The sequence below is a fragment of the Bos grunniens genome, chromosome 4 (assembly GCF_055505025.1).
Source record: "Bos grunniens cultivar Pamir isolate PY7600 chromosome 4, Bosgru_T2T1.0, whole genome shotgun sequence".
Classification (NCBI taxonomy): domain Eukaryota; kingdom Metazoa; phylum Chordata; class Mammalia; order Artiodactyla; family Bovidae; genus Bos; species Bos grunniens.
The window spans coordinates 88964736-88986438 of record NC_141168.1 but is presented as its reverse complement, the minus strand read 5'-3'; the positions used below and the strand labels follow the sequence as shown (position 1 = coordinate 88986438).

At 40.7% G+C, this 21703-nt stretch overlaps 1 protein-coding gene across 9 annotated transcripts in view; it reads right to left on the bottom strand.

Annotated features, from left to right (window-relative positions):
* Nucleotides 1-21703, bottom strand: part of TOMM7 (translocase of outer mitochondrial membrane 7) — a 315507-nt gene that overhangs the window by 117648 nt on the left and 176156 nt on the right. For all 9 annotated transcript variants that reach the window (XR_015162823.1, XR_015162825.1, XR_015162822.1 and 6 more), the window contains exon 3: nucleotides 4450-4525. Coding sequence is in view for 1 of the 9 variants with exons in the window: in XM_086397404.1 (XP_086253530.1) it covers nucleotides 4462-4525 (64 nt within the window). In the remaining 8 variants the exon portion in view is untranslated. The remainder of the gene's footprint in view (nucleotides 1-4449; nucleotides 4526-21703) is intronic.

Below are 21703 nucleotides of genomic sequence, written 5' to 3'. Positions count from 1 at the left end.
CAAATTCCCGGACTTCATGCAGCTCAGTAAAGGAGACAGATAACAGGCAAGAGAATCTCAGAATGGGGTGTGTGTTATGAAAAATAAAACCAAATGATATGGGACTTCCCTGTGGTCCAGTGGCTAAGACTCCACACTCCCAATGCAGGACGGCCCTGGGTTTGATCCTTGGTCAGGAAACTAGATTCCACATGCAGTAACTAAGACCTGGTGCAGTCAGATAAATAAATAAATACCAAGTGATGTGACAGGGATTGATGGAGGGCATGCTTTAGACTGAGAGGACAGTGAAGACCCACCAAAGAGTAGACACATGAGTCAAGGTCTGACTGAAAGGAGGAGCCAGCAGGTAACGGTCTAAGGAAGAGAATTCCAGGCAAAGGATATGGCAGATTCAGTGGGCTTGACTGGATGTAAGAACAGGAAGAGGGCCAGCTCGATGAGCAGAGTGAGCAAATGACAGGTCTGAGGCCAGAGGCATAGATGGTGTCAGTCTAGAAAAACCTTGGCAAAGAGTTTGGCCTTTATTTAGAAAACAGTGGAACATCATTGGTGGATTGGTATGATCTGATTTATGCTTTCACTTTTTTCTTTTGGAGAGCCTTCTGAGAATTTTATTTGAAAATTCCTGGAATAGAATGTTATTGGTTTCCACCTCCACTTTATACAAATCTGCAGGATAGGAAAACTCAGACATTAGAAATATAAATTTCCTTTTGATGATCATATATTTGATGCTTCACCATAAATCTCTTTCCTGAACATTATCTCATTTAAACTTTATAAAACCCAGGGAGAAAGGTAACAATATGCCCACTTTAAAACAGATAAAGAAAGTGAGACTTTTTTATAATTATATAATTATAAATTTATATATTTATAATTATATAATTCCTTCAGCACTTTTTTCTCCAGTGCTGAAGGAATTAAATAATGCAGAATCAGAACTTAGATGTCCTAACGTTAAACCTCTATGCTTTTCCCCCTTCCATCTCTGTGATTCTAAACCAGGTGTTTATCCGGAAGTGGAGAGGGAAATTTTTGTTAAAACCATCTCCTGATATTCTTCACAACTATCAATGTCACGGAACAACAAGAAAAGATTAAGAACCTAGCACAGACTAGAGGAGTTTAAGAAGACACGACAACTAAACACAACATAGGGTCCTGCGTTGTATCTAGGGACAGAAACAGGATGCTAGTGAAAGCAACTTACGACAAAAGTATCATGATTATGCAAAATGTTAGCACTGGGGAAAAGTAGGTGAAGGATATTCCAGAACTCTCTGTACTATCTTTGTAACTTTTTTTGCATCTAAAATATTCCAAAATAGAATTTATTTCTAAAAAAATGTACATAATGCACCTATATGAATGTGCCTATGTGCAGGGTTCTTGGGCTGTTTTACTGTTGCAAATCTAGTAGGTAAAAATTCTTGTAGAGATTCATCTCTCTAGATTGACCACAGCTCTCATTTATAGAGTACAGTACATAGTACATGTGGCTAAAAAATATTTGGGAGAGAGAGTTCTTAATCCACAGGCTGGCCATCAGATATTTCTAATCCCTGTAATTCTATAAGTAATTATCATTTTCACACTCTATTATTTTCATTCCATCTCATCATCTATATTTTTAAAGAAATGATTATAATTTAGGATTGCCAAAAAGAAATACAGGATACCCAGTTAAATTTGAGTTTCAGGTAAACAATGAATAATTTTTCAGTATAAAAATAATTTTAATAACATTTTATACAACTGAAAAGTACTTGATAATCTTAAATTACTTTTTATTTGCGTGTTCTGTGTTTTTATTTGCTAAATCTATCAACCCTACTCTGGCTGGTTTGCACATCCTCCCTAGTCTGGAGACTTCTGGGGGGCTGGCAGGTAGGCACAAAGCAATTAGTAAGAGGCTTTTTGAGAAATCCAGGAAGCTAGCGTAGTGGCCCTGGACATGAGGGAAAGTGAGTAGACACAGAATCTATCTTGAAGGTAAAGCCAAAAGGCTGTGGGGTAGGAAAGAAAGTGAGGTGTCAAGGATGACTCCTAGGTTTTCAACACCTGGATGGGTGATGGCAGAAAAATTATGATTTCCTGTTTGTTCATTCTACAATATCTGCAGATGTGTAACTACTGAGCATATAATAATAAAATACGAAGCAAAGTGGTTGAAACCAGGGTAAGGAATCTCTTTGTTATTGAGGACCAGAATCTTCCATCCCCACCTCCCCAAATCAGCTCAGATCAGGTGGTTCTTCCCAGGAGATTCAGTGGTAAATGCAGGAGACACAAGAGACTTGGGTTCAATCCCTGGGTTGGGACGATCCCCCGGAGTAGGAAATGGCAACCCACTCCAGTATTCTTGCTTGGGAAATCCCATGGTTGGAGGAGCCTGGCAATCTACAGTCCATGGGGTCACAAGCAGTCAGACAACTGAGCAACTGAGCACACTTAAAGCCAGTTTATACTCTATGCTTCCTAGACAACTTTAAAGACAACTTTTCTTGAATTAAGAAAAGGAGGGAATATAAGATGTTATTCAATAATTAGAATAAGCACCTAACTCTATTTTGGCACCGTACAATAGACAGTTTGCCATTACACAGCAAGAAGCAAATGAGAGTGAGGAGAAAGGGGTGGAGAGTAGAAAGAACAGAGGCGGGATGGGAAAGAGAGTAAAAGAACAGGAAGAGTGGAGAATAGGTGAGAGTCTGACTGGGCTGGGCTTCTAAACTGACTAATGGAACAGTTTATTTCATTGGTTAATAATCCAAGGCATTTAAGGCACCAGTTAATATATTGACTAACAATAGCAGTTTACTGGTCTGAGAAGTGGGACAAGAAGGACTATTTCCCGAGCCCCTTATTAGATTCCAAGTGCTTCATACATTTCTCAATTTTCACAACAACCCATGTTGCAGGCACGTTTACTGCTATTTTACAAAAGTTAGTAACTTGCCCAAGAATACAGAGCAAACAGTTCTTAGACTTGGATTTGAATGCAGGTCTGTCATCTGCCAGAACCCCAAGCATGTAGTTTTCCCATTACATCATCTTCCTTCACATAGTTTAAAGAGTTTGAATAATATTTATAATTAACTTCTTTATTGGCTGTTTTTTCCTTCATGGGTTCTCTAATTCCAGAGATAGGCATTCTTTTTCCCCCTCTGTTCCACTAAATAGAAATAAGGATATTGAGGACAGCAGAGAAGTATATATTTCAGAATGGTTCTGTTTGGAGAACAAAAATCTGCCTACAGACTGTGGTTGTTGTTAGGTGGGAGTGGTTGATACACATGTAGAGGGTAATACCTCTTTTTTAGGGCTTCCCCAGAGCCTCAGGGGTAAAGAATCTGCCTGCCAATGCAGGAGATGCAGGAGACACAGGTTTGGTACCTGGGTTGGGAAGATCCCCTGGAAGAGAGCATGGCAACCCACTCCAGTATTCTTGCCTGGAGAATTCCATGGACAGAGGAGCCTGGCAGGTTACAGTCCATGGGGTCGCAAAAAGCCAGACATGACTGAAGAGACTGAGCATGCCCACATCTCTTCTTAAAGAAAGACTTTAAAGGAATTTTTGATTGTCTATGATAAGGCATTCCACTAACTTGAAATGTGGAAAACTATTCTAAAAAAACAAAAGGAGGCGAAAATCATCTTAACAAAGTAAAAAGCACTCTTCCTTAAGCCGAAAGTTGTGGATAAGTATCTGGAGAAGCATTAGATTTTTGTTAATTGCCTTAGTTAATGGATTTTCATTTTCCACTGCAATTTAGTAGCTGGGGATTTGGAGAGAAGAGCAAAGATGTGAGTGAAACAATTAGCAACAAGCCAGAACCCAAGGAAGAAAGGTAAAGAAGGACTTATGAAACAGGATAACTGGATAGGACTATGATATTTGAGAGCTTTACATTTTTGTTTTCTGCTTTTTAATTCTCTTTACTATCTTCATCTTTAGTAAACTGATTAAACATGCAGTTTAGACTGTATTAGCAGTTCCTTAGGAAATGAAGGAGAAATTGTATTCTTAGAGCAAAGCCAGGAGAGAGAAGCAGAAGCCTTCAGAAGCTATCGCTACGCAGTAAGAAATCACTTTCCAGAGTCTTCTGGAATATTCTGGAAGAGAATAGATTTCCTGCTATGGTGCAGGATGAAGTTTGAGTATTTCAATTTGCTTATAATAGGAAGACTGAGAGATCATGGGGGGTGGGGTGGGTAAGGGTCAGATTAAATGTCCGGGAAAATTCTCTTAGCACTGTGTGTCTAAGGCAGGAAATTAGATACAAGTTGAAATCCAAGAAGGTCCTGTGGTTGGGTTTCTGCCACAGAAGGAGGAGAAAAATCCCTGCAACCCTAGTCATGCAAATAATATGCAAATTAGGGCAATTACATATTTACTTAGAAATTTTTTTTTTTTTTTTTTACTTATAAAATTTTGATTACCTCATTTTGGCTTCAAGACGAGTTGCGACCGCAAAAGGGAATGTTTGTCAACAGTCCAGAGTTGTTAGATTTTTTTCTGGGGAAAACAAAAGGGTAAATTTCTTATCAACAGAATGCCAGGATAGTAAATGAGTTTTTCAAATCCCTTAATACGTCTCTTCCACAAAGCATACGAAAGAATGATTATGAAATGGTCAAAATGTGAGCCATAGATAAAGCATAAGTGGAAATTTCTTTTTTCCTATTCATGTTACCACAGTGTACTTTCTCTCTCCTCTCTTTCCTCCTTCCCGTCTCTCTCTCAATAATGTGAAAGAAAGGCCTGCATTTTCCCCTGCAGATGATTTCTAGCCATTTCTCTAAATTCAGGCTTTGAATCTATCTCTTGGAAGTGGTATGGTGATATGTGAGGCTGCGAGCATTGAACAAGTGGACCAGCTGCTTCCACAGCTGCATCTGTGACACAGGCATAGACCCACCTGGGATGGCTGTGGATGTTGCTGCCCTGGCAGGGGCTGAGGAGGGAGTCAGGGAATTGCTGTCTCTCCAAAAACAATCTAAAATTGAGCAAAATCTGTCTTGGGTTGAATTAGAAGTCCTTTCTGAACAATAGCTGACCTGATTAGAAGTTAGGCATCTCTCTTCTTCAGCAGAAGATGGTGGAATATGTCTCCTAGCAACAGGGATAGTTTATCATTTAACAGTAGGATGGTCTCATCAAGGACACTTGTTTTGCTGCCCACAGTTCTCCCAGTAAGTACCAGAGAAGGGTCACAATCAGAACAAATTTAGCCATTGGCCTTCAGTTTCAATGCACAGTCCTAATGAGGTGATGATTCCAAGACCTGGATTAAAGTAAACTGAAGTAAACAGATTTTTCTGAGTGTTTCCCTATTTCTGTTAAAGTTCTCACCACTGACTGCACCAGCTACTGGCTTCAAAACTGGGTATTATCTGTGTCTTTCTTCCCTCTCCTCTATCTGAGAGGGAAGAGGAGTCTGTCTGTCTGTCTCTGGCTCTCTTTCTGTCTCCCATTTCTCTCGCCTTTCTCCCTAGTCTCTCTCCTTTCCTTCATTGCTTCCCTGAGTACCAGCCCCTGTCTTTCACACTTTTCCTTTCCTTCTTTCCCACCTCTGCAACCATCCTTCAGAAGTGCTATTAGTTCCACTCTTGCCAGCTCTCAAATCTTTGCTTTACCTTTACTCCCAACCCTCACTCCAGGTCCAGGTAGCAACTCACCCTTCCTGAGGGCAGCAAAGCTGGTCTGGCTTCTAGTCTTTTCTCAGGATATTTTGTTCTACACTCAGCTGCTAAATTATTTTCTCTGTAATAAACAATCTAATCATAACATCACCATGCTAAAAAAAAAAAACTTTCAAGGGTTCCCCATATCCTATGAAGCAAAGTCCAAAGTTCTAAGTCTTATATTTTAGGTCCAACATGGTCAGATTCTGTCCATCTTTTGCAGCTGTAGCTCCCCCTATCTTCCTTTAGGCAGACACAGCTTCTGCCAAAATGCTTCTTGCCCACTTGGATCTTTTTTCAAGTTGCTTCCTCTCCTGAAAACAAATCACCCTCTCCCATTGCCCCATCACCCAATTCCTCCATCTTTACAAAACCAAAGTCACCAGACCTAGCTTGGTGCAAGCTTGCTTTGGTCTATGTAGCTTACCCTGAGATCCCTGGCTAATCATCTGAACCCCTACACAATTTATGCATGTAATGAGGTCACCCTAACAATAATCAACCAGGTACTGCTGGGGGCTCTGTCCCACATGCTTATATGGACCTCAGCCTCCCATTTTAAGTTCCATTTTGCCAGTGTTTCTAGAAGCTCCCATCATGCTTCACATGTACTCACTGAACAAGGACACTTCTTCCAAGCCACCCCACTGCTCTGCATCTTCCCCCGTCTGCTGGGCATCACTGTTCCTGCATAGCTGGGGGGCTGCAGCCCCTACCATATCGAAGGTGAGCACCATTCTGCAAGATGCAGAAAAAACACGTGACTTCTTCTTACTGAGGACTTGGAAGTCACTCTGTTAGAGAGCCCCTTCCCACCCCAAATGCTGTTGATTCCTAGTTTCCTTTGAGTCACTGTTAAAACAGTTCCTTCTGCTCCCCTTCTCCTATCCCAATGTCGCCTATAAATCCATAGGATTCAGACGTTAGGTTAACATGGACAGGACATTGTACTATACTTGGAACTGTCTTTTCTGCCAAGACTATAACAATTTTCATCTGGTTAAGTATGAAACTACCTGCTCCAGCTCAATGAGCCCCTAATACAAATGGACAAAGGGTGGCCTGTTCATATATTTTCCAGAAAATGTAGCCTTAATGAGTTACTACTATTGTTGGAAATTTATCATATCCCTCAGGTATGCTGCTGCTGCTGCTTGGTCACTACAGCCATGTCTGATTCTCTGCAGCCCCATGAACTGCAGCCTGTCAGGCTCCTCTGTCCATGGGATTCTCTAGGAAACAGTAGTGGAGTGGGTTGCCATGCCCTATTCCAGGGGATCTTCCTAACCCATGGATTGAACCTGGGTCTCCTACATGGCAGGCAAATTCTTTACCACTGAGCCCCCAGGGATGCCGATCCCTTAGATATACTGGGGAAGAACAAATGGTTAAGATGCACTAGTTACTAGGAACCATACTGTCCAACAAGGGGCTTCCCAGGTGGCACTAGTGGTAAAGAACCCACCTACCAAAGATGGAGACATAAGAGATGAGGTTTGATCCCTGGGTCAGGAAGACCCCCTGGAGGAGGGCATGGCCACCCACTCCAGTATTCTTGCCTGGAGAATCCCATAGACACAGGAGCCTGGTGGGATACAGTCTATGGGGTGGCAAAGAGTCAGACAGGACTGAAGCGACTCAGTAAGCATGCACATATTGTCCAATGTGGGGCTACTGAGCACTTGAAATGTGGCTGGTTCCAAATGAGATGTTCTATGAGGACAAAATGCACATCAGACTGTGAAGACTTAATTCTGCATCCCATCGCCCCAAAAGTAAAGTATGTCTTTAATAATTTATAATATTGGCTATGTGTTGAGATGATAAGATTGTGGATTAGGTCAAATAATGTGATTAAAATTGATCCAACCTGTTTCCTTTTACTTTCTTAATACAGATTCCAGAAAACTTAAAAATATGTATGTAGTTTGCATTTGTGGCTGGCATTAAATCTCTATTGCACAGTGCCACTCTAGAGCAATGATTTTCTAAAACAGCAGCAGCAGCACCAGGGAACTTGTTAGAAATGCAAATCCTGGGGTCCCTCCCCAGACCTACTGGGTCAGAAACTCTGTAGGATCCAGGAGTCTGTGTTTAACGAACTCTACAGGTAATCCTTATTCACATAGAAGTTGGAATGCCATTGCTACAGAAGGTAAGCTCTAAGGGATGGAAAGTAAGACCTGGAGCATAATAGGATCTTCACAAATTTTGTTTAATTTCTACAGTCCCTTTTAAGCTCAAAATTCTTCTGTAAGTCTGTCAGTCAGACAGAAAGTAAATAATAATATTTGTTCTCAACTGTGGAGGAACAGCTTGCTAGTAATTTCAAATGTTGCCACTGCTGGTCTGGAAAAATTACAAGTCATTATATCAGGACATCTTAGAAAATTCTCAACAGAAATGTAATGAATACAGTAAACATCCCAGAAGCAAGAGACAGACATGAAATCAACATAGAGAAAAATAAGACCATGCTGACTAAATTATAATATAAAACATGTCTGGGTGCCACGTGCGAGGGACTGGTCAAGGTACCCCACAGGGGAGTAACCCTGGCTTTTAACACCCACCTCCCCTCATGCCTGTGCCCTGGTGGACAAAGCCTCAGTCCCTCCTGTGCAGCCACCAGAAGGTCTTCATCAGCTGTGGTCTCTGACCTGTAGTCCTTGCATATTTCACCTTGACACCTTCTGGTATCCTGAAATTCATATATTACCTTTTTTGTGTAACATGTGCCACTATGAAGAGTCATTAGTTCAGAACACCACCACAAAAATATTCCAGGCACATGGCAAAGCAGAGCTTGAAGTGTGAGTGATGACTAGCATGGAGCAGAAGGGAAATTGTTTTAGCAAGACCTGCTTTCCACACCTGCTAAGTGAAAAATGCTCAGCTCTCAGTCTCTCAGAAACTGATACTATATTTAACACATTTAGTGGTTTTAAAAGTATCATCCCTGTACTTATTAAACAAGATCATTGCAAAAAAAAAAAACTAAAAAAAAAGAATGCAGAAGTTCTCTTCTCTGGTTCAATTCCATCCCCAGTCTTATTTTGGATTTTAAAATACTGATATTGATACACATTTGTTGCTCATTTGTGTCTGACTCTCTGTGACCCCATGAACTGTAGCCTGCCAGGCTCCTCTGTCCATGGGATTCTCCAAGTAAAAATACTGGAGTGGGTAGCGAGTCCCTTCTCCAAGGGATGGTCCCGACCCAGGGATCGAACCCGAGTCTCCTGCATTGCAGGAGGATTCTTTACCACTGAGCCACCTGGGAAGCCCCATTAATATACATACTAGTAGACATATTTTTTAAAATGAGATCATATGTTCATCTGATTTTGCAACTTAGCTCTTTCACTGTGGGTATGTCACGGACAACCTTCAATGTCCTATATGTAGAATAACCTTTTATAATTTAATAGTTGCATAGTATTCCATCTATTGTATGAACAGTTTATTTAATCATAGTATACTTCAACAGTGCTTGAAATATAGAAAGCTGTCAAGTACTTGTTATTATTATTTATAAACATACAAATATTTTCATATGGCTCAGGCAGTAAAGAATCCACCTGCAATGCAAGAAACCCGGGTTCGATTCCTGGGTCGGGAAGATTCCCTGGAAAAGGGAATGGCAACCCACTCCAGTATTCTTGCCTGGTGAATTCCATGGACAGAGGAGCCTGGCGGGCTATAGTCCATGGGGTCACAAAGAGTTGGACAAGACTGAGTGACGGACAATTTCACTTCCTAAAACTATTTGTGTACTCTTATTTTAATGTTAAAATTTCTAGAACTATGTGTATTTGAAATAATAAACTACAGCTTTCAATTATCAAGTAAACATTTTAATTTTATTTTTGTCTTTATTACTATATTCTGTTTCCTTTGGGTTAATGTTGATGTTCTCCTTCTAGCTTCCAGAAATTAAATGTATAGTTATGTTTATATTTTATCCTGTTTTCTGAAAAATTATTTTAAAGCTATCTAAGAGAAGTATGTTAGTATAGTTTGTCTATCAGCTTATTTGCTACTGCTGCTGCTGCTAAGTCACTTCAGTCAGCTTATTTAAATAGGTCTTAATTTCAGTTTTCGGTTCCTTTTGATTCAAGAATTATTTAGAATAATGTTTTTACATTTCCAAACATAAATAGTTGTGTTGTTAGTGCTGAATTTGAGTTTTATTGCACTGTGTTTGGGAATATGGCATGCGTGCTTCCTATTTCTCCTACCACGTGTGTCCTCGGTGTGCTGATAAGATAACACAATCCATTAATCAGAAAACATGATGTAGTACAGGACAGCTGCTGTTTATAACAAGTTTGCCATCTGGAAGAACCTCTGCGCATACAGGAAATGAACGGTTGCTTGCTCCATGCTGGAATGCACACCTACTTAGCATGGTGAGCTGCTCAGCTAGAATCACAATCTCATGTTTACTGTTAATATTTGCAAACTGTGATACCAGCAAACTGCAAGGTCAATATCAGAGATGACAGCTACGACTGAAAAATTCCCACTGAATAGACTAAAGGGCAAATGAGAATATCTGATGGTTTGGGGGGCCAGTTTTGATCAACCAATTTGTTACTTTTAACTAGTAATAATATTCTCAACAGATGACCCTGCCTTATACTCTAGAACTTGATGCCAATAGACACATAGGGTATTTAAATTTTAATTAAAATTAAATACAATTCAAAACGTAGTTCCTCAGTTACACCAAGCACTGTGTTCAGTAGTTCAATAGCCATATGTGGCCAGTGGCTGTTTTATTGGATGATGCAGAAATAACACATTTCCATCAATGCAAAATCTTCTGTTAGCACAGCTTTAGAGGTAGAAAAAGAGAGTCTCTTTTGCTTTGTTTTTATTTTAATTAACTAATTTATTTTAATTGGAGGCTAATTACTTTACAATACTGTGGTGGTTTTTACCATATATTGACATGAACCTGTGTCCCCCCTCCCAAACCCTCCTCCCACCTCCCTCCCCATCCCATCCCTCTGGGTTGTCCCAGTGCGCCAGCTTTGAGTGCCCTGTTTCATGCATCGAACTCGGACTGGTCATGTAGTTCACATTTGGTAATATACATGTTTCAGTGCTATTCTCTCAAATCATCCCACCCTCCCCTTCTCCCACAGAGTCCAAAAGTCTGTTGTTTACATCTGTGTCTCTTTTGCTGTCTTGCTTACAGGGTTGTTGTTACCATCTTTCTAAATTCCATACATATGTGTTAATATACTGTATTGGTGTTTTTCTTTCTGATTTACTTCACTCCATATAATAGGCTCCAGTTTCATGTGATGGTCTTTTGATGCGTCCACTTGGCTAGGCTGCAGCCCTCAGCTGTTCAAACACTAATCTAGGTATTGCTGTAAAGGTATTTAGTAAATACATTCGACATCCATAATCAGTTGACTTATAGTGAGGGAAGTTATCCCAGATATTTTGGGTCGGCCTGATTCTAATCAGTGGGAAGGTCCTAAGAACAGACCTGATGCTTTGCTGATTAGGAAGAAATTCAGCCATTGTGCCCTTCCTCACAGTCTGCCCTACAGATTTTGGAGCTACCCTACAATCATACATGTCAATTCTTTGCAATCCATTAGTATCTCTCTGTATATACCCACCTTCTACTGGGTCTATGTCTCTAGTTGAACCCTAACTCATACAAACAGAACTCTCTCATCAACACAATCTCCAAACTGCAAACAGATGTGCCCCATATTTATCTTCATGTGCTCTCCTGTCTCACAAAAGAGGAAATGTCTTTTCTCCTTTAAAAAGTCAGTTTCTCCACAGCACTCTGGGTCCCATCTCCTTTTGCTTCCTCAAAGGCCTTGCTCCATTAGTTATCTCTTCCCTCTTCTGTATCTTCACTGTTTCCTTTTCTACCAGATTCTCCCCATCAGGCTCTAGTATGAGTTGAAAGCTTGCATACAGGTAGGTGGTTTATCTAGAAGTGATCTCAGGGTTGGGGACAGAGGGGCAAAACATGGGAAGAAGGAAAGGTAATACATAGATGCCTGCTTTCTTTAAACCACTTTTAAAGGTACCTGACGTTCAGCCTCATGGGTCCTTCTCGATAGACTTATGAAATATGTCTCAAAGTCATCCACCCAGGGGAAAAAAGGGAATAAAGGCATCAGCTCCCATTACCCGCTGGTCAATCCTGGCACATTATCTTCAGTGGATTCTGGGTTACATAGGCATGAAAACCAAAAAGTTTCCCTCAGGAGTTCCCAGCCACAAAGTAAAGAAGCCCCAGAGTAGGAGGGGCCCAAGGCAAGGCACTGTCAAGTAAAACCGATGGGAAGCAGACTGACTCTGCTTAGAGCTTACCAAGGCAGTGGCTGGGGTGAAAAATGGAGCCAAGATTTGAAGTGACATAAAAGAGGTGCCCAATACAGTTCCCTTCTGTATTATTTAATCTCCTCATGTCCCCTCATAGTCACACTTCTTGGAAGATTTCTGTCCATATGGTATCCACTCTCTCACTTCCTGTTGCTGCTGTTGCTTCAGTTGTGTCCGACTCTGTGCGACCCCATAGACGGCATCCCACTACGCTCCCCCATCCCTGGGATTCTCCAGGCAAGAACACTGAAGTGGGTTGCCATTTCTTTCTCCAATGCATGAAAGTGAAAAGTGAAAGTGAAGTCTCTCAGTCGTGTCCGACTCTTAGCGACCCCATGGACTGCAGCCTACCAGGCTCCTCCGTCCATGGGATTTTCCAGGCAAGAGTACTGGAGTGGGTGCCATTGCCTTCTGCGCTCTCACTTCCTACTCACAATTAATTCTACTGTAAACTGGCTTTGTTCACTCCTTTACCTCCCACACTGTTCTTCTCAAGGTCCTTAATGAACTCCATGTTGCCAAATCCAATGGAGATTTTTCAGTCTTATTTTACTCAATATCTCAGTATCATTTGACACAGTTAGCAACCACTTTCTTTGCAAAACATTCTCCTCTCTCTCTCCTGTTTTTTTAACCAAAGAGCATCCTTTTATTACATTATGTTTATGGGAACTGCATGGAGACACAAATTTCAGGAAGTTTCCAGTTCAAAAACCTCAGGATTTCACCCAATATAACAAATATATGTGGCGGTGGTGGTACAGTTGCTAAGCCATGTCCAGCCTTTGCAATCCCATGGACTCTAGTCTGCCAGGCTCCTCTGTCCATTGGAATTCCCAGGCAAGCATACTGGAGTGGGTTGCCATTTCCTTCACCAACATTCTCCTCTCTTGATTTTAATGCCACCACACTTCTAGGATTTTCCTCCTAGGCTCTCCTTCTCTTTCCAAGCTTCTCCCTTCCCTAACACTGGATGTCCTCAGGGCTTCACCCTGGGGCCTCTTCTATTCTCACTAGATACTCTCCTTCTTGGTTACCTCATAAATTCTAATAAATTTAAGTATATTTCCTGTTCTTTATACTCCCAGATTGATTGCTCTTTCAATTGTAGACCCATATAACCAACTTGTACACAACTACACAGGGATCTTGCATGTCCAACATAGAACTCCTGATCTTTTCTTGAAAATGTGATTTCCTGCCAACCTGTGCTACTCAGTAATGGTAGCATTTAGCATAATGGTACTCAGCATTTATCTACTGTAACACCAAGTTCTATTTATTCTACCATTAAAATAGCTCTCAAATCCACTCCTCCCCATCTTCACTACCACTTCCTTGTCCCAGCCAGTTCTCATCTGAACTCAGACAAATCCTCCTAATGGTTTTTCTAGCACCCATTCTTGTTCTGATTCCAACCCTTTCTCCTGATAGTAGCCAAAGACATTGTTTTATAATGTCAGTCAAATAATTTTACTTCCCAGCACAAAACCCTCAACAGATGATAGGTTGTCTGTGGGCTAAAATCTAAGATTAGAAACAAGACCTACAGAGCATATAATGCCCTGGCCTCCACGTGTTTCTCTGGCCCCATTTTGTACCCCAGTCTCTTTGCTCATATGTGCACCCATACCAATGTTCTTTCATTTTCTCAGAGAAACTAGGCCCTTTTTCTCTTTGGGTCTGTTGCACATGCTATTCCTGTGGACTGAAATGCTCTTCTCCCAGTCTCTGAAGAAATAGCATTCTTTGGGTCTCAACTCAAATATCTCTTTGTTAAAAAGCCTACCATGGTCTACCTCTTTATAGTTCAGCAACATGCATTTTTTTCCTCAAGGAACTCATCACAGTTTGTATCCATATCTTTATTTATGTGACCATTTGTTCTTGTCTCCTCCCCCTTCCACTGGGACAGGAGCAACATCTAAGCACTTCTTTACAGTATACTTGGTGCCTTGCACAGTGGTTGAGACTCTAAAAACATTAACTGAATAAGTGAAGGAAAGGAAAGGGAGAAGAAAGAAGAAAGTATTTATTAAAATCTTGTAGGGAAATTACATTTTATTGTGAGTCTGAAATACTCTAGCTTCAGCCACATCTTCCCCATTGAGATAACTGTACTGAACACAGCCCTTGTGGTATGGACATTTAGTCTGTTTCTTTAAGCCTTTCCATCCACATTCTACCTTCCCATTCTCCAGCAATGGATACTCAGATGACCTCCAAGTTTCCTATCATCATTAACTGTTGTCAGCATTTAAAATGATAGTTTTGAAATGTCTCAATATGTTCCTAATAAACTTGAGTTTGAGTGAGTCATAAGCTACCAGAAAGTTTTGAAGGATATCTTTCATAATAACTTAAGTACCTAAATTCAGTATTTCCTGCAAGCTCCAAAATACAGTATTTACAGGCTTTTAGAGAAAATACATGCATTTTTAAAAAGATACATGATTTCCAATATGGTATATGACAAAAGAAATTGATTAAATATGTAAGCTGAGTTAACAACTTGATCAACTGAAGAAAATGCTTAACCAGGGTGGCCCCTTCCCATTGGATAACCAACACTCCTTAAGAAGACAGTATACCAAACACTTACTTAATTTCTCAAGTCATAAACCTAGGAGTTATCCTTGATTCATACATGATATTTTTATTTCATCATCTGGGGCAAATCCTAGTCACTTAACATTTCTGTCTTGACGTTATTATGACTTTCTTCACACAACCTCTGAACTATAATGACTGACAGGTTCAAAATGAAAACAGCCATAAAATTATCAGAGAATTTTGGTTTTCTGCCAATTCTATGGACGTGCAGATATTTCACAATAGTTATTTCCAGATATCACTCATTGTGTTCCTCACTTTGCCCATATCCTCTCAAATCCCTTCGAATTCATTCTCCACACAGCAGCTAGGATGATCACTTTAAAACTTGAATTTAATTCTGTTACACTGCTTAAAAAAACCCGCATCAGCTTCTCAATCAAAATCTGTAACCTGAGAGCTCGCCCCCCGAGCACTGGCCCTGCCTGCTCTGTGTCTCATCTACCTCCTCCCTTGCTCTTCATCCACCTCTGTTCTCCCACTGCACGCTAGATTCCCAGTTCCTCAAATGCACCAGAGCCACCCACCCCCTGCTCTCTCTGCCTGGAAGGCTCTTCTCAATTTCTCCTCCCGGACACCCCCACTCCTACCCCACCCCCACTCCTGATCTCAGAGCAAGCATCAGTTCCTCAGGGAAAGACTCCCCTGGCCTCCCATTAACTGTGATCAAATACCATTGTACCTCTGCTTTGGAGTACTTAAAACAGTTGCAAATTATATACAGTTCTGTGAGGCTCTTTAACTAGCTCCTGATCATCCCTGTTAGACCAGAGGATTCAAGATCTGGGACTTGTCTAATTACCACCAGAGTGTCAGTGCTCAGAAAATAGTTTAAATGGATAAATATATGAATCATTAGGTAATTCATATTTTAAAGTGTTCTATTTACTGTGACCAAAAGCCCAATTCCAGTTGAAAAATGTGAATTATTTGTATTTATCCCCCAAGCTTTATGTTTTCTTATTTACTGGGCTCTTTTACTTCTTATGCACAGATTTGGGTTTGTATAACTGTTACTGGATATGTAGTGTGGACGCGGATACAGAGGGATTGGTGATAACAGCCAGCCTGGAGGGCCTGGTGAGAGTGAATCCCAGTGGACATTAGATAGAGAGAAGATGAGGATTTCAGTCACTTTAATGGTTCAATCACGTGGGTCTATCTTCCAAAAGTCAGAAAAACCAGAGCTGGATTGATATTTAAGGGTACAGCCATTTGGGTTGCTGCCTAGTTCAAGGAGAAGGCAATGGCACCCCACTCCAGGACTCTTGCCTGGAAAATCCCATGGATGGAGAAGCCTGGTAGGTTGCAGTCCATGGGGTCGCTGAGGGTCGGACACAACTGAGCGACTTCACTTTCACTTTTCACTTTCATGCATTGGAGAAGGAAATGGCAATCCACTCCAGCATTCTTGCCTGGAGAATCCCAGGGATGGGGGAGCCTGGTGGGCTGCCGTCTCTGGGGTCGCACAGAGTCGGACACGACTGAAGTGACTTAGCAGTAGCAGCTAGTTTATGAACACTGGAAATGGCACAACAGATGTGGCAAACCAAAACTCATCCTCATCTGCATATGGCAACACTGACCTCAATCCAGAGCCGAAGCGTCCACTGTGAGATTGAGTTAGTCAAATTCTCTCTCTCAGGGATTTGAAAGCAAGGAATAGAAAATCAAAGAAACTTGGAATTACCAGTATTAAGTTCATGAATTAGCAGTGGACCCAAGGGCCATTTATTTTCATGATTGTTCAACTGTTGATTTTGTGAGATGTCTCTGTAACCTTCTAATAAAATTTCCCTCCTTTTTTGTAGCCAGTCAAAGCTGGTTTCTGTTATTAGCAACTCCAAGAGCCCCATAACTACAAATATAGACAAGATACCTCTGTGCAGATCATAGCTGAAACTACAAATGTGGGGAGATCATTGTACAAATTATAAGAGGGAGAGAGGGAGACTGAGGGTGAGATAGTGAGACTGAAAGAAAGAAATAGGGAGAAAGTATAAGTAAGAAGGAGAGTAGGGCCAAGGGCAAGACAAGAGCCAAAGTGGGAGCGTGAAAAGTGTGAAGAGCAAGTGAGAGTGAGACAGAGACAGAAACATGAGAGGATGAGGGGGGGATAGTGGAAGATTACAGTAAGAGAAACGTACAGGACTTGGAGATCCCGGTAGGAAGGGTGTAGACTGAAAAGTTTTCTTGGGGCTAAAGTCACATAAAGGCCCTAACTTAGGAAATGAGCCAGGAAGGATAGATAGATAGGTAGATAGACAGACAGATTGATGATAGATAGACAGATAAAACATTTAGTATGGAAAAACATCAATTTAAAAATGGAGACATACTAAGTGAAGTAAGCCAAATAATATATGATATCACTTATATGTGGAATCTCAAAAAATGATACTAATGATCTTATTTATAAAACAGAAATATAACACAGACTTAGAAAGCAAAGTTATGGTTATTACCAAAGGGGAAGGGGAGAGGGATAAATTAGCAGGTTGGGATTAACATATACACACTGCTGTATATAAAATGTATAACCAACAAGGACCTATTCTATAGCACAGGGAACTATACTCAATATGTTGTAATAATCTATAAGGGAAAAGAATCTGAAAAAGAATATATATATATGTATATATATATATAACTGAATATAAGCTTCCAATAAATATAGTTCAGTTATAATGCATATATATACACACACACACATATATATATATGAATAACTTTGTGGTATACCTGTAACTAACACAACGTTGTAAATAATTATACCTTAATTTTTTTTTAAATGGGGGGAAAAAAATCAGCCTGCAGTAATTCTGACAGAGTGATCCACCACACCCAAGGAACTATGAATGGGAAAATATTCACACTCATAAATGTGACCATAGATCAGAATAAATTTGTTTGAAGGCTAGGATGACAGAGGCTTCATAAATCCTGAGAAACGTGGTGCAGACACACAAGTGCTCGCTTGCTCCTTTTCAGACAAAGATGATGTCTAGACTAATGATTTCCTACTTGAAAATCCACTGGCTTTACAGGAAGAGATAGCTCTGGTCAAGTTTATAAAGTAGATTTTTGGGGCCACTTTTGACCTTCCAAGGAGAGTGAAAAAGCTGGCTTAAAATTCAACATTCAAAAAATGAAGATCATGGCATCCAGTCCCATCACTTCATGGCAAATAGATGGGGAAACAATAGAAACAGTGAAAGACTTTATTTTCTTGGGCTCCAAAATCACTGCAGATGGTGACTGCAGCCATGAAATAAAAAGACGCTTGCTCCTTGGAAGAAAAGCTATGATCAACCTAGACAGCATATTAAAAAGCAGAGACATTACTTTGCCAACAAAGGTCCGTCTAATCAAAGCTATGGTTTTTCCAGTGTTCATGCATGGATGTGAGAGTTGGACCATAAAGAAAGCTGAGCACTGAAGAACTGATACTTTTGAACTGTGGAGTTGGAGAAGACTCTTGAGAGTCCCTTGGACTACAAGGAGATCAAAGCAGTCAGTCCTGAATATTCACTGGAAGGACTGATGCTGAAGCTGAAGCTCCAATACTTTGGCCACCTCATGTGAAGAGTTGACTCATTGGAAAAGATTGGGAAAGATTGAAGGTGGGAGGAGAAGGGGATGACAGAGGATGAGATGGTTGGATGGCATGACCAACTAGATGGACATGGGTTTGAGCAAGCTCTGGGAGTTGGTGATGGACAGGGAAGACTTGTGTGCTGCAGTCCATGGGGTCACAAAGAGTCGACACAACTAAGTGACTAAACTGAAAGTAAGATTAAATTTTCATAATAGCTTTATGAAAAGAATAAAGTTTTATTATTTTTATTATTCATCATACATTATAGCATTTCACAGGTAGTATATAAAAAACCTTTTTGCTTACTTAGGCTGATTCAGTCAACAATGCCTTATAAGCCTGAGGTATGACTGGAACTGAGCAGGACAGTACTCACAGATGACAGGGGTCTCCTGTTCTGGGAGGCACTGCCCACATGCCCTGCCTTGTCTTGCACCTGCTTTCATCACACTCTGAGTTTCTGCACTCTGGAGCTCTTCTGTCTCCCTTAGAAAATCTGTCACTTGCTCTCTCTGTCTGGCGCGCTGTATCCCAGACCCCCATCCCCTCCTTGTTTAGCTTCCCTCCTGACATGTTTTCATAGCGGAGGAGTTCCTTTCCTTCAGAGCATTCCCCTCAAGTTATGATACACGCTAATTGGTAAGATTATCTGATTGATGCTGTCTCTAAAGCATCTAGACTGAAGGCTTTATGAGGGCAAGGACTATGTGCTTTTTTGCTAAATTTCATCCCCAGGGTCTAGCAAAAAGCCTGGCACACAGTAGGTGTTCAATAAACATTTGTTAGTGAATGGATAAAGCTAAGTGATTGCTGTTATCTTTTAACCTCAGTATGCCATTTCTAAAAGGACCAGACAGGCATTTATTCTGGCCAAGAACACTCAGGAGATTGGCATCCTTGTTGTGGTCACTGGTTCTTCCCCTTCCTTCCTGCTGTATCCACTCAGGATCCTGAGAGAATGCTGATTCTCTACCATTTCTCACATCTGCCCCCCCTGCACTCCCTTCTCAAGGTCCCTGTCCCAGTAACACCATCACATGGATGACTGAAAAACCTGTTCCCTTATTGTCTTTGTCCTCCTTGAATTGCACACCTCCATGGAGTTATTCTGCTCAAACTCAGCCTGGGTTTCCAGTTTGAGGTGGGGGTCCCACTGGTCCCTTTTGCAGCTTCTTCCAAGCATTGATCAAAACAGTGGCTCTCCACCTTATATATCTAGAATCACCCATGGAGCTCTGTATATTATACAGTTACAATCCAGACACAGGTGGATGGAACATAGCCTATCCTGTTTGTAGCCCAACTGACTTCATCTATCTGAATAAAAGGTACAGGAAGGTATTTCAAATCAGTCCCCTTGATAGGCCACAGATTCAGACAGCCAGTCACATACCCACAAGGAAGCACATCAGCCCCTCCCTGACTCACTGCTCTCGCTCTCTGTTGTTATTGTTCCTCAGTCTGTGTCACCATCTGGCAGACATGGAAAACCCCAAAAAAGAACTGGGCCAGAAGTAAAGGAGGAGGTGTGTTCTAAAGTTAGTATGTGGCTTCCTAAGAAAAGAGGTCCCCACAAGGAAAGCACTATGGTTGGACAATGATGAAAGACAGCACAGTGAGAGTGATGCTGGAAGAATTTTTTAAAAATACATGTGGACCATGGGAATATGAGAGGGTCAGGCAAATAGAACTATAAGCAAAACCACATGACGAGAAAACCTGGACTTTGGAGATTGGACTGGGAGACGGGAATGTTTACAACAGTGCCACAGAGGAGGATTTGAGAAAAGTAACCACCGATCATCCATATTACCCAAGAGTGGGGCCAGTGAGGGGCTTCCCTGGTGGTTGAGATGGTAAAGAATCCTCCTGCAATATGGGAGACCTGGGTTCTCGATCTCTGGGTCGGTCAGTTTGACTGTATTTGAAATGGGAAAAGAGAAAGAAATCATGTAAACCAAAGCCACAGAACAACAAAACAGAGGTCTGACCAAAAACTAATACGGGGAAAAGGGCAAGGGAGAATCATTTTGGAAATATAGAAGAAAAGCAAGCCTCTCCAAAAAATGATCTCCTGCAAAATACAAAAGAAAATTTTAGAAAACTATTTTCTAAGATGTAAAATGACTTACCTCCATAGGGAAAGCTATAAGAAGATCATCTGGCATAAACAGACTACAGAATAAGTAAAAAGGATGATGAGAGGTAAGAAAAGATCGCCAAAAAAAAAAAAAAAAAATCTGAAAATGTAAAAGCAAAATTCTAATCTTCATTGATGGCAATAAGGAACAAGATGGACACAGTTGGAAACTGGGTCAGCAAGCTTGAGCATTTTTCACACAAAGCAGAAAAAGTTTGCTGATGCCCAAACCCCATTCCTGAAAATTAGAGTTTAACTGACCCAGAGTGGAGCCCAAGCATATTTTTTATTGTTTATATTTTATTTCATTTTTAATCCTGATATCCAGGCCACATCACAGACCAATTAAATCAGAATTGCTGGGAATGAGACCCAGGGATCAGTATTTTTAAAGCTCCCAGGAAATGACAATATGCACTCAAAATTGAGAATGACAGCTCTGGAGTCATTAAAAAAATCTGCAGTCATACAAAAATCTGTAACCTGAGGATTTCAAAGTTATTTTTCTTTCATGAAGACAATAAGAGACATAGTCACGCATGCAACTTCTTACAAAAATACCAATATCTTCTAGAAGAAATACTGTAAGGCATCCTCAACTGACCAAAACACGAAGCAAAAAAAGGAACTAAAAACTAGTAAAGTCATGGTATAAAAGATAAGGATTCAGCTTACAATATCAATATTGTTCCTGAAAAAGAATAATAAAATTTAAGAGCATAATTAAAAAATAAGTGCCCATTTTATATTATTAATGACTGAAAAGTGAGGGTAGAGTAAAAACTGTATTATACACATACATGAATAAACATATATACATGTACACATATATATGTGTACTTATGCATGGGGAAACAGTGGAAACAGTGTCAGACTTTATTTTTTGGGCTCCAAAGTCACTACAGATGGTGACTGCAGCCATGAAATTAAAAGACGCTTACTCTTTGGAAGGAAAGTTATGACCAACCTAGATAGCATATTGAAAAGCAGAGACATTACTTTGTCAACAAAAGTTCGTCTAGTCAAGGCTATGGTTTTTCCAGTAATCATGTATGGATGTGAGAGTTGGCCTATAAAGAAAGCTGAGCGCCGAAGAATTGATGCTTTTGAACTGTGGTGTTGGAGAAGACTCTTGCGAGTCCCTTGGACTGCAAGGAGATCCAACCAGTCCATTCTGAAGGACATCAGTCCTGGGATTTCTTTGGAAGGAATGATGCTGAAGCTGAAACTCCAGTACTTTGGCCACCTCATGCGAAGAGTTGACTCATTGGAAAAGACTCTGATGCTGGGAG